The 12,614-nt window shown below is 39.1% G+C and overlaps 2 protein-coding genes across 4 annotated transcripts in view; one reads left to right on the top strand and one right to left on the bottom strand.

Annotated features, from left to right (window-relative positions):
• Window positions 1-1,585: 1,585 nt before the first annotated feature.
• ENY2 (ENY2 transcription and export complex 2 subunit) lies at window positions 1,586-11,187 on the bottom strand. 2 transcript variants are annotated; one of them, XM_081258906.1, is made up of 5 exons: window positions 11,097-11,187; window positions 9,537-9,613; window positions 5,802-5,872; window positions 4,412-4,486; window positions 1,586-1,849 (listed from the first exon to the last, which is right to left on the bottom strand). In XM_081258906.1, the coding sequence occupies exons 2-5, from the start codon at window positions 9,602-9,604 to the stop codon at window positions 1,773-1,775; spliced, it is 291 nt and encodes a 96-aa protein (XP_081115032.1). In that variant the 5' UTR covers window positions 9,605-9,613; window positions 11,097-11,187; the 3' UTR covers window positions 1,586-1,772. The 2 variants fall into 2 exon arrangements, with proteins under 2 accessions (XP_081115032.1, XP_081115031.1); XM_081258905.1 differs by having other exon boundaries at window positions 11,025-11,182.
• A 182-nt stretch (window positions 11,188-11,369) lies between these two features.
• Window positions 11,370-12,614, top strand: part of NUDCD1 (NudC domain containing 1) — an 84,943-nt gene continuing 83,698 nt past the window's right edge. For both annotated transcript variants that reach the window (XM_081258903.1, XM_081258902.1), the window contains exon 1: window positions 11,370-11,606. In XM_081258903.1, coding sequence (XP_081115029.1) covers window positions 11,489-11,606 — 118 coding nt within the window. In that variant the 5' untranslated portion in view covers window positions 11,370-11,488. The remainder of the gene's footprint in view (window positions 11,607-12,614) is intronic.

Below are 12,614 nucleotides of genomic sequence, written 5' to 3'. Positions count from 1 at the left end.
TGCATGCTGAAGTTGGAAAACCAGTGTTGATATTAGGCACAGGTGCTTCTTACAGAAAACCAGCGGTGGGGAATCTAAACCAGAACAAGAAACGTCAGAATGTTTCAGCAATGACTCAAGCTGAATTTTGAAGGGCAAGTAGGAATGCCGTAAGTAGAAAGGCTTTCCATGTTCGTGGATTTTCCAATGTATTACAGATGTAACAACGTGGTACTTTTGGGGACTCTGTAACCAGAGAAATAAGTAAATGGCAGATCAAGAAGGGCCTAGGTGCTACAGCGGAGCTTGAATTTTACCTTGCAAACTAGGAAGTTACTGAGAAATTTCAAGTAGGGGAATAAAATGACCAGGCTTGAATTTTAGTAAGGTCACTTAGGCAATAATGTGGAAGATATACTGGAGGACACATGGAGCAACTGGAGTGAGGAAATGTTAAGAGCCGACTGAAGTAATCTGGGCTTGAACTAAGAGGGCCTAAGTTAAGCAGGCAGGGGGACAATGGACAGTCTTGCTAAACTCAACATGGTCTCCATCAGCAGCACGAGCGTGTCTGAGAAGCTTGCCTGAAATACAGAACCTTGTGCCGTATCCCTTACCTTCAGAATCAGTATTTTAACAAGCTCCTCAGGTAACCTGTATGTTTGGGAGGCACCACACAGTAGGGGCAGTTACTGGAGGAAAAAGAAAATCACTCTTAGATAGGGTCAGTTTGAGGTGTTTATGGAACATTCAAGGAAGCTGATCCATAGCAGTTGAGTATATGGATCTGGAGGCTGGGTTGGAGATGCAATTTAACATTTATCAACCTGTTAGTATTTGAAGCCATGGTCCGACCCAACTTTCCTGGTATCTGCCCAGGAAATTATATCATTAGGCAGAGGGCCCAGAGGGAGCACTAAGAAACACCATTATTTAAAGTTCCATACAGCCAAAGGTATCCACAAGAAACAGAAGGAGCTTCCAGTGGTAGGTATACACAACGTGAGCAGTGGGAAGAGTTCCAAGTGGCCGGACGGTCAACATTCTCATTTTCCAGCAGAGGTCACATAAGAATAGACAAAAGTCCATGGATTTGCCAATCTTGATGTCAGAGTAAAGCTATGGGTGGAGATTATTTCCCATTAAGTTCTTTCTTGACCTTAGTAAGTGGGGATGCAATTTAGTTTCTGCTTTCAAAGTTCAGATGAGTAGAGTATGTGAGAGGAGCTTGGTATGGAGCCAGTTTGCAAATGTTCTCTCTTCCAATAAGATGGTAAATTCTTTGAGGAATAAGGAAGGCACATAAAGATGAGTAAGACCCGGTCCTAACCCTCAGCGTTTATAACAAATAAGAAATAAGATATCTGTAGTACAAGGTGGGACATATATTATAAAATATTATAGGAATTCAAAAGAGGCATAGACTACATCCAAACAATCAGAAGAGGCTGCTTACCTCTCCTCAATTGTTATTACAGAGATTTGCTTACTTAACATTTACATACTTAACACTTAAACTATATTCACTGCTTGACTTTTTCTCTTAACAAATCTGATGAATTATTAATAAAGTCCCATTTATTCCAAAATCCAAGGAAACTTCAAACTCATTCATGAGATATTTATTAAAATAACACATTTAGGGAAAAAAATCAATACAATTGTATACATCATTACTGAAAACTGTATACCATCATACAAAAAAGGATTTTATTTGGGGAAATCAATTCCTAATTTATGGCAAGTTTTACTTTCAGAAATAAAACCACAAAACAACACAATCTAATTCAATCTTAAAGGCTGGCATGCTGAGCAAGGAATGTTCTTATTCTTTGTAGGAGCTCCTTCTTTACACTGTCAGGTACCAGGGCTGAAATATAAAAATAAAAACATAAGAGTAAAGAAGATCCCAATTAATATATGTCAATTTGAGATTTGCTATTTTATTCAGGACTACCAACAAAATAATTTCAAAAGGAACCCTTATGCTTCAATAAAAAAAATAAAGACATTTGAGAAAATAAAGTATATTTGCAATTCATTATTTGAATGAATTATCCAATACCTAAAAATATATTGCATATGTGAAAATTCTTTAAACTAGGAATAGAAAAGGCCTTTTTTAAACAGAGGCTGTAAAAGATTGATGAATTTGATTCAAATGCAACAACTTAATAAGCTTGGTCAAAATCACCAATTAAACCAAAACAAAAACAAAAACTGAGAAAACACTGCTAATCTACTACACAATTTCTTCAATTTGATATGAAAAAGATCAGCAGGTTTACAGAAAAATGAGCAAAGGAGATGAGGAAAAGGAGAGGCATATAGTTCTTGAATGTAAAAGGAGTTTAACCTCACAACAGAAATGAAAATTAAAACCACATTCAGATAGCATGTTTTACCAATGAGATTGGCTAAAATCCAAAGGTCAATAATGTATGTATTGGCAAGACTGAGGGAAAACTGGCCCTCTCATATTAGCTGGTGGGAGAATAAACTGACAAAACATTTTGGGGAAGGTAATTTGGCAATACTGTATTGAAATAAATGCATATACTTGAATGAGCAAAGATGCAAAAGCTTCAACAGTAGCTCTATTTGTTATAGGCTTATTTTTAAAATTTTGAACCATGTAACTGTATTATCTACTCAGAATATTAAACTAAAAATGGGAAAATGGGAGTTCTCTGGTGGCCTAGTGGCTAGGATCCTAGGCTTTCACTGTTGTGTGGCCTGGGTTCAATCCCTGGTTGGGAAACAGAGATCCTGCAAGCTGTGTGGCATGGCAAAAAAAAAAAAAAGGAAAAAAAGCCCTGCTCTTTGAAATTTAAATTAATATCAAATGTCAATAAATAAATCTACACTATTTTCCCCTTTTGGCTACTAAAAATGACAATAAGAAATTAACTATACAGTTCTCCTCTTTATAAATTTACTGTAAGCCTGCCTAGAAATAAAGACTACATAATTAATTCAAGTCACTGCAAATGTGATCACTATGTATGTTAAATATACTTTTAATCAAAATTATGGTGATGGAGAACAGATCAGCTGCCTTGGGGTTACAGATGTGGTGTGAGTATGAAGGAACAGCTTGAGGGAGTTTTTTAGAGTGAATCTATACATGTGTATAAAGTTCATAGAACTGACACTAAAAAAGGGTCAATTTTACTGTATGTTAATTTAAAAAATAAAAACAAATACTCCTCTTGACAATAAAAAGAACACCATGAAAATAAAAGAAAATATTTATTTTTACTTCTCTTTTCTTTTTTGCCCATTCTCTAGCAAGGGAGCTACAAGGGACTGAACTGTCCAACACACAAGTATTGAAGGAGAAGCAAAGGATGATTTCTACCCTGTTAACAGATTAAGTTCTTAAATGTTAACAGATTAAGCATAAATTACAGAAGTAGAAAAAGAAATTATAGAAATTTATTTTAAAACATAAATCCATGGGGAGAACAATAAATGCTGCTTTTTCCCCCTCCTTTTCCTGAGACATGATTGACCAAAGAAGTCATGTTGTTTAGCTGTAAACAGCCCTAAAAAGATGGCTGGAAAGGACCATGAGATGTTGTAGCTCCTTCCACATGGTAGCAGTTCAGGGGACTAGTATTCCCTAGTAATAATTTTAAAATCATTTACTTTTCACACTTAAATTCTTTTTACTATTTCTGTGTGAGGAAACAACTAATGGGTCATCTAATTTACCTGCTTCCACTTATAATACAACTCTCCCTCCCCCCACTGACTTCCTCAAATGAAATGATGAAAATAATCTCGTTACACTTAATTATATGATGTAATTCCTGACTTAATATTTATTACATATAAATATTTTGTTAATAGTTTGTTAATATACTACTTCCTCTCTTTCCTTTGGCTTCTCTAAACAAGGTATTAAAGGGAGAAATTAAGAAGGTAGTTGAAGTGTGAGTCTTAAATATGAATTACCCTGACCATGAAGTTATGGAGCTACCAAATTCTTAATCAGACATTCAAGAAGACATTTTTGTTTATTTTTAATAAGGAAAGAGAGCAATGACTCGGGGGCTGGTGTAAAACTCTGATTATTAAATATCAGGCTAAAGTTTACAAATCCTAGCTTCAGGTAATATTTGCCTCTACAAAATCCTGTATTTTAAAAATGATCTGTTCTAACAACCACATCAACTTACATTTGTGTACTGTTTTAACAGTGCAAAAATGTTTTACACCTCTTACTTGCTTGTTACTCAAGACCATGCACAAAAGTTGGTGAGGCAACTATAACTCTTCCCAAAGAGGAGATGCAAGTACCCACATAATTTTGGAAAGGGTGCTTTTCCTTGTAAAACGAAAGAAAAGCTGCACCAGTAAAAGAGAAAAAAAAAAAATCATGTCTTAGCCCACATTTCCTTTCACACAATTTGTATTCATTCCTTACCTCTGCCTTTTGGTGTGATTTCAGCCACCAAGTCATCAACAGTAACGTGTTCTAGTCCTTTTTCTTTAATTACCTCTTATGCAAAAGCAAAAAACAAATCATATCATTTAAAATCATTATCTGTAAGAAAGATTTTCATAGAGGAAGGGTTAAGATCATGTTTTTAGAGTACAGGCTGGTCTTTAAAAAAAAAAGAGGACACTTCTTTTTTTCTTTTCTAATGAAGGTTTAGTTCAACCTTAAACACAGTATGTATTCACCAGATCAAAAACATAAAACAAATAATTATAACACTTAGAATGAATCTGAACTGTAAATTCAAATCTAATATTTATAAAAAACTGGAAACTTACAACTGCACAGATCTTATTTCATGATAATCATATCAGCTCTTGAATGTATGGAGGGGAAAAAACCGTAATTTACGTCTAACTTGTAATTTCACAGCCCCAAATTAAAATATAGAACAACTCCTTTGCTCCTTTCTCTTCTCTAGGCTGGGCCAAAAGAAGGAGAAAGGAGTTTACACTTATTGGACCCCTATTATGTGCTGGGTGCTTTGCATCATTTAATATTCACGATAAGCTGACAGGCTGGGCGTTTTTCCCACCTCAGAGGTGAGGCAAGTGAGGCTGAAAGATTAAATAACTCATTCAAACACGACTTGAAATCCAGCTCTAGTCTTACCAGTGAAGGTCTGTATGACCTCAAAGTCTATGCTTTTATTAATTTGGCACATTGCCTTCTTCCGGTTAATGATATAAATAGTTTCTATTATCATTTGTAGAAACCAATACGAGAATTAATTATAAATATCCAGAATTCCAGCATACCCAAAAGCTGAGCCAGAAAGGAAGGCTTATCTTAGTGACACGTGTAATTTATCTAATGGCATAATCATCAATACCTAATTGCAATTTAACAAGCTCCCATTTTATAATTTTAAAAATACATGTAATTTTCTAAGAGCTTTTATAGATGATTTTTTTCAAAAATAACACTGTTAAAGATAGGAAATATAATTCCTGTAAGTCTGCCAACCGTAAAGTGCTCAATGTGTTAAGAAAAACAGACTAGGAATAATTAATATTTCACTTTGAGTAGGCACAGCAAAAAAGGTGGGATTCCATATTCCATGCCAGAGGAAATCTTGTCTCACTTGTTTTAAGAGAAACACAAAGAAAATTTCTAAAAATTAAGGAATAGGTCTACATATTATCACTGAGAGGAGGTAATCTATTACCAACAAGATTCAATTTTCTATTTGTTTAAAATTATGCTCGAGCACTCAATATATCTTAAAATGCTGACTATAATTTTTCTAATGAATTCCAAACCAACACAGTTGAGAGCTATGGAATTAGCTTATCTTCTAAATGAAACAGATTACCTTTACAGTGTGCCTTCAACTGATCCTTCCAGCCACATTCAATTAATTTAGCTCTCAGCAACTCTTTGAGGCTGTTGAAAAAGAAGTGTTTCCAAATTAAACTACAACAGTGTACAATATCTTAGATAGGAATGTTTGAAGCAAAGCTTCAACTGTTCAATTAAAAATCCCACCTTCCAGTTATAAAACTTTAACCATGGCCTAATCTTGGTTCTACCACTAAAAAGTTCTTTGATCTTATGCAAGTCATTTAAATGCTGGGCCTCATTTTCGTCATCAGTAAAATTCAATGAAGTGGATGGGGTACAATTCTTCTTAAGAAACCCTACTCTGGCCTTCTTACACACTTTCTACTTCTCTCCACCAACAGGAATATTGTGGGTTTTGTACAACTTCAGAAGGGTATTAGTTGAGTTTGAAGCAGCTGTACTTTTGAAATCTTCAAACTCCAAAATCCATTCTTTAATTACAAATTCTTACCCATTAGCTCTCTTATTGCCCCTATATCTAACCTCATAGACTTGCCCCTCCCTTTTTCTCATTATCCTTCTAAATTACACATTAACTATGGTATTTCATTAATTCTAAGACTGTGTTTTCCCACATTTTAACAATTCAGTAATTGGCATGCCTATCATAATTTAATTGGCAGTATTTTCTTTATTCTTAAAGGTTAAAAAAATATTGGTGTGCATTACAACTAATGGCATCATGGGTGCAATAAAATATTTTATCCTTTTGCAATACCTAGTCTTATAAAACCTCAGTCTTCAACTTAAATCACCTCATTTCTCAGCTTAAACATGTCAAGTCCCAAACCAAACTGCTTCTTTTTTCAGTATTCCTAACATCCACTATGTGACATTTCCATCTAGATGTTTAAGTCATTTAACCCTAACAGGGACAAAACCCAACTCTTGCTTCTCTTCCATCTCAAGCTGTTCTCCTTGTCAGACTGGCAACTCCATTCTTCCGGATCCTCAGGCTAGAAACCTTGGCAGCATCCTTCACTCAGCAATTTTTATTTTATTTTTATTTATTTATTACTATTTTTTTTTTTGCGGTACGCGGGCCTCTCACTGCTGTGGCCTCTCCCACCGCGGAGCACAGGCTCCGGACGCGCAGGCTCAGCGGCCATGGCTCACGGGCCCAGCCCCTCTGCGGCACGTGGGATCCTACCGGACCGGGGCACGAACCTGCGTCCCCTGCATTGGCAGGCGGACTCCCAACCACTGCGCCACCAGGGAAGACCCACCATCTTCTCTTGACTGGACTGTTGCCAAAGCCTCCTAACTCGTCCCCCTGCTACTTCCCTTGTACACGTCCTTCTCCTCTCACTGCTCAAAACCCTCCAGTGGCTTCCCAATTTACTCAGAATACAATTTCAAGTCTTTACTACAACCTAAATGACCCTGCATGGTCTGCCCCCTCCAAAGCAATGCCTCTGACTTTATTGTTTCTCTCCTTCACCCAGCTGACTTAGTCTTATTAGTTTCCATGGGTTCCTCAAAATGCCAGGCAAGGGAACTCCCTGGCTGTTCAGTGGTTAAGACTTGGCGCTTTCACTGCTGGAGCCTGGGTTCCAGCCCTGGTCGGGGAACTAAGGTCCCACAAGGTACACAAGGAAAAAAAAATGCCAGGAAAGCTCCTGTGTCAGGACCACGGCTCTTCGGAGTCCCCTCACTCCCTCATATTCTTTTGATCTCAGTGAAGCCTACTTTTTTTTTCTTATCCAAAATAACACACCTGATTATTCTCTACTTTATTTTTCTTCTAGAACTCATCACCATCTGACATACTACACATGTATTTTCTGTCTCCTCCCATTAGAATGTAAGCTGTGTAAAAGAACAGGCTTCATTTTGTTCACTACTGTATCTCCAGCACCTTAACAGGACATGGCATATGGTAGAAACTCAGTAACTTTAAGCTGCATGAATGAAAACAGATAAAAAAACAGTAATACATAATACCCTATACCCATTATTGGCAATACTATCCTCTCAGTTTCCCAAGGCACTGTTCTAGAGGCTTTCCTCGTCCTCATTCCTCATGTCAAGGGTTGTTGATTTTACTTTAAAAAAAAAAAAAACCTGTAAGTTCTCCTTTCCATTTTTGCTGTTTTCTACTTTTAACCTATCATCTTCTGCAATTTATCTCTAGCCCTTCAAGTCTATCCTCCATACTGCCAAAATAACATTCCTAAAGTGCAAATATGATCTAGTCAGTCCCCTTCTTAGAATTTTTTAATGACTCCCACCACCCAAGGATAAAGTCAACAACAGATGTTTTTGCAAACTACCACCTATTTTCCTGCCATTTCTTTGACAGTAAAAACACTCCACAACTCTCGGTGTAAAAAATCCGGGTAGGGCTCTAGCAATGGAAATGTGACCTAGGCAACGCTGATTATGAATGGCCTATTACCTAAGTAGGATGGTAATCTAGCTAGGTCCTTTGCTGAAACTACTAGAACGGTAGTCTCAGTTGGAGAGATGTAAATTTTGAACTGCTAATTTCTGCCACCTTGTGGGTAGTGCCTTCTTGAGAATAAAGCCAACAGAGAGGAAAGCAGAGATGAGAGACAGAAAGACAGACATGTTCTTGGCAACAGTTTTTGAGTGCCTGGACCCAGTGGTGCCTGAAGCACCTCCAAGCCCTAGACTTTGAGTCACACGATCTTATACAGAAATTGGCTGAGCCAGTTACTGAGTTCAGTTTCTTATCATTGTTAATGGAAAGATTTCTGATTACACAAAAGCCACATTTCTCCTGTCCACTGTCTTTCACATTTTAACTGCACAGTTCCCCAGAATATTATCATATTGTAACAAATCTCTTTGACTTTGCAGATTTGGTTCCATCTGCCTAGACTGTCCTTTCTCCTTTACCGGGCTGGGGAACTGCTAATCCTTCTTACCCAGCTGAAGTACCACTTCTACTATTTTGTGAGAGCTTTACTGATTACCTTAATCCCCAGGTAGAACTGAGATCCCTCTTGTTCCTTATATATATTTCTCTCATACAATTTATCACCCTACTCCTGGAAGCTTTTTTTGATTCCTTAGACTCTCCTCTGTACTTCCAAACCTATTTATTCTTCAAATATTTAACTGGCCAATTATGTGCTAGGCATGACGCTCGGTATACAGTAGTATTTCTGCTGTCAAGGAACTCAGATTCTATTGATACAAACTAGCAAAGGAGGTGATTATAATACAGTGATTAAATACTATGATGGAACAAGGTATTTGGGAGTTAACAGATTTCTAGAAGAGATGAAACTTAAATTAAGACCTGATAATGAGGTAGAATTAGTTAAAGATGGGGGGAAGGAAGAAGAATGTTTCGGAGAGTAGGAATAGCACACATTGCTCTGAGGTTAAGAGGGCTTGGTAACTGAAACTGGTTCCATCATGTTGTCTCCCTGTTAAAAAGTGGGTAACATTTTATCTTCAGTTGTAGTTATCTGGGTATGTATTTTTCTTCTCCATTAGATTAGACATTTTTTGAGAGAGAGTCATTTCCTGTTCATCTTTGTACGTGATCCACTTCCCTCCAAATCTTGCAATATTGAACAGACCTAAGCATTTTTAACAGATGTTAGGAATTGCTTTTGATAATCTCAATTTTCTGTAATTATTTCCACTGACATCAGTTTTGTTACTTTTTAGATTCTTATAACTGTAATTTAAAGATGTTAAATGTAATTAATTAACACAATCGATTACTTACCGTTCTCTTTCTCCAGTTTCTATCAACTTTTGGTTAATTGCTGCTCTCATCTGCGCATCTTTGTTCATCTTGCTAACCTGAACATCAACATGTATTTTCAGATATAGAACACTTACAAAGCATTTTCTTCTAAATCCTCTCAAGCACCTCAACACATTTAACATTCTGTCTATCAACTGAAGGGGTGATAAATTTCAACAATGTGTTAACAAGGTCCTTACTCCTAATATTATTTACTGCATCCCAAGAAGTCATGATCATGACCTTACAATTTTCTTCCCCCATGTACCCTTTATTAATGAGTCTTTGGATAATGACAATTACTGTAACATTTATTAAACACCTATGTGCCTGGAACTGAGCTAACGCACTGAGTTTTTAATCTCATTTAATTCCCAGATCTTATTCTTTTATGCAAGTACTATTAACATAGTTTGTATTTTACAGATGAGGAAACTGAGGCACCGAGATAGAAAAGTGGTGGAGGCAGGACTTGAACTCAGGTACTGTGACCCCAGAAGCCACAAAATACTTTAACCGCACATAATAACTGACTGCTAATCATTTCTGCATCTTAGTTAACTGCATTCAAAATTTGGGGGAAGCTATATAACCTAAATATCAATAGAAGATTAAGCACAGTTTGTGAAAAATGAAATTCCTGGGTAAGGATCTTAAGTGCTTTACTTTACTTTCCACTAGTATGTACCCAGAATTACAACTGCCAAACTAGCTGTAAGTATGTGTGTGTGTATATGCTCTTTATCAAAGCTTGCTGGTTGGGTTAAGGAGAAAACAAATCTCAAGTTAATTCCTAACTTAGAAAATTATCAGTTTTCAGTAAAAAAGGACAACCAAAATGGTGTAAAAAGGACAGGGAGGATAAACTGTAAAACTTGGAATAAGCTAACGTTACTCCACTTATCTGTCACCAACTTGAGACTACTTTTGTTGTCCCCCACCTCGCCGCCTCTATGAAAACTCAAGGCTGGCAGTGAGTTTTCAGAGTTGATTTTTTTTTTTTTAATAGAACAGGAAAAAGGAGAGGTTGAGAAAGGACTAGGATATGTTTGCTTTTGCAGTTGGAGGCTAACATTTTCAAAATAATACTAAGGTCTAGTCCGTACCATTGGCAGAATACTGAACTTGATCTTGCCTTGGCCCCCAAAATACGGAGAGTGACCTTGGACAAGTCAGTTCTTAAAGGCCTCAGTTTTCTCACTGGTAAAACAAGGGCGCTAGGGGATCCCTCCCAGTTCAGACAGTCTTTGGGAAAACAGAATAGGGCGGAGACAGCGGGAGAGGCGGGAGGGGAGGAGCCAGAAAACAAAGCGAGGACTGGCTTCAGGCCAACTCCGGTAGCACGCCCTGTCGGAGAGCCCTACAGGCCCGCGAGCGCGGGTCGGGGAAGCTAACGAAAGACAGCACATCGAAAGGAGCCTGGGCTGGGCCCGGGTCCCGGCCCTGAGGACCACGGGCATAGCTCACCACCATCACCGCGGGCGAGGGCCGTCCCTTCCCAGCGACGAAATGACCCTTGCGCTGACGACCGTTACCTACCACACTCTTCGGCTGCCCGGACCTAGACCCTCAGTAGCTCGGGCACCTAAGCACACAGAAAGCTAGCACACGCATTTCCGGGGCGGGGTCTCGCCACCCTGCCTATAATGTGAGAATTTAACCAGCGCGGGCCGCCTCCTGGTTGCTCAGCCCTCTGGGTAAGAGAGTCCAGATCCTGCTGTCGTACTGGCATTAAGTTCCCTGAAAACTACATATCCCAATATGCAACAGAACCAACTTCCCCGTGGGCACTACATTACCCAGAAAGGGTGTTACGCCGCAGTGTTTTCTGGGATGGGAACCACGCCGCCTCGCAGCCACGGTAATACGCGTGAAGCGCGGACCTTTCAACCCGAACTTTATTAATTCTCACGCTAGGCCCCTGGAAGGCGATGGAGGTGGCCGCTAATTGCTCCCTGCGGGTGAAGAGACCTCTGTTGGATCCCCGCTTCGAGGGTTATAAGCTTTCCCTCGAGCCGCTGCCCTGTTACCAGCTGGAGCTTGACGCAGGTGGGTAGCGGCGGTGCCCCCTAGCACTCATTTCCTTTCTTCTTTTGGCTTCCGAAACTCGACGCTTCCCGCACTTTCTTCTTTTCTGACTCCGGCTAGCCAGGCGACCGTGGCCTTCCTCACGGCCTGCCGGGCAGGGGTGGACCAGAGTGGCTGGTTCAGGAGAATGATGCCCATCCCCGACCCCCGAGGGAGCCGCCTTCGAGTGGCTCTACCGTAGCGGGACCCTGGGCCGGCTCTAGGCTCCGCTGCCCGTGCTCCGAGGTCCTGCATGCGGGTGCTTTCTGGGCTCCGCCCGCCTGTCGGTCCTGGCCTGGCCCCTGCTGCGGAGAGAGCTCAGGGCAGGCTTTCCTCCTGGAGCATCCTCTGTAAACGTGTGCGTTGAGAAGTCACACCTCTTTGGAGGACCTTCTGCTTCTGTTTCCTCTGGCCGAGACCCAGTTCTTAGAAGAGAAACTTCATTGCAGTTAGCGTTTTCAATTACCTACGGGCCATCAGATTAAGGACTCTATCGTAGATTACATCTCGAGAATGTAAATCTGAGGAAAAGTTGGTTTAGTACCCACACTTACACTACTTGTTTTGTTTATCTGTAGGTGGCGGGAATATTCATCCTTGTTTTTACAAGGTAAAGAATGGCATTTTTGTTAATGATAAAGAGCTCAAAGATTGCATTTTTAATACACAGCCCTGCTGATTCTGGTGCATGTTGTCAGTGGATCACACTTTGAGAAATAATCTAGAGTTAATAAGTTTTATAGAATCAAATAAGTGTTTATTCATGTAACGTATAAATTATATAAGTTCAGAAATCTCTATTGAGAGCCTGTTTTATGTTACATGCTGATACAATCAAGATGAATATGACACAGCCAGTAACATAAAAATGCTGTTGTCTAGTTAGGAAGAAAAGTGTAAGCAAATAATTATGAGACAATAAGGCAGTGATAGGAATATGTACAAAATATACTGATAACGTTTCAGTATCTTTCCCAAACCAGCCTGGGA

Source organism: Mesoplodon bidens (genome assembly GCF_964165515.1).
Source record: "Mesoplodon bidens genome assembly, chromosome: 16".
In the NCBI taxonomy this organism is placed as follows: domain Eukaryota; kingdom Metazoa; phylum Chordata; class Mammalia; order Artiodactyla; family Ziphiidae; genus Mesoplodon; species Mesoplodon bidens.
The sequence above is the reverse complement of the archived record's forward strand: the minus strand, read 5'-3'. Positions and strand labels throughout refer to the sequence as shown.

Coding starts and splice junctions, on each gene's coding strand:
- ENY2 (XM_081258905.1), bottom strand. Junction 4,487..5,801: donor GTTGAAGGCACACTGTAAAG/GTAATCTGTTTC, acceptor CTTTTGCATAAG/AGGTAATTAAAGAAAAAGGA. Junction 1,850..4,411: donor AATCACACCAAAAGGCAGAG/GTAAGGAATGAA, acceptor TTTATATTTCAG/CCCTGGTACCTGACAGTGTA.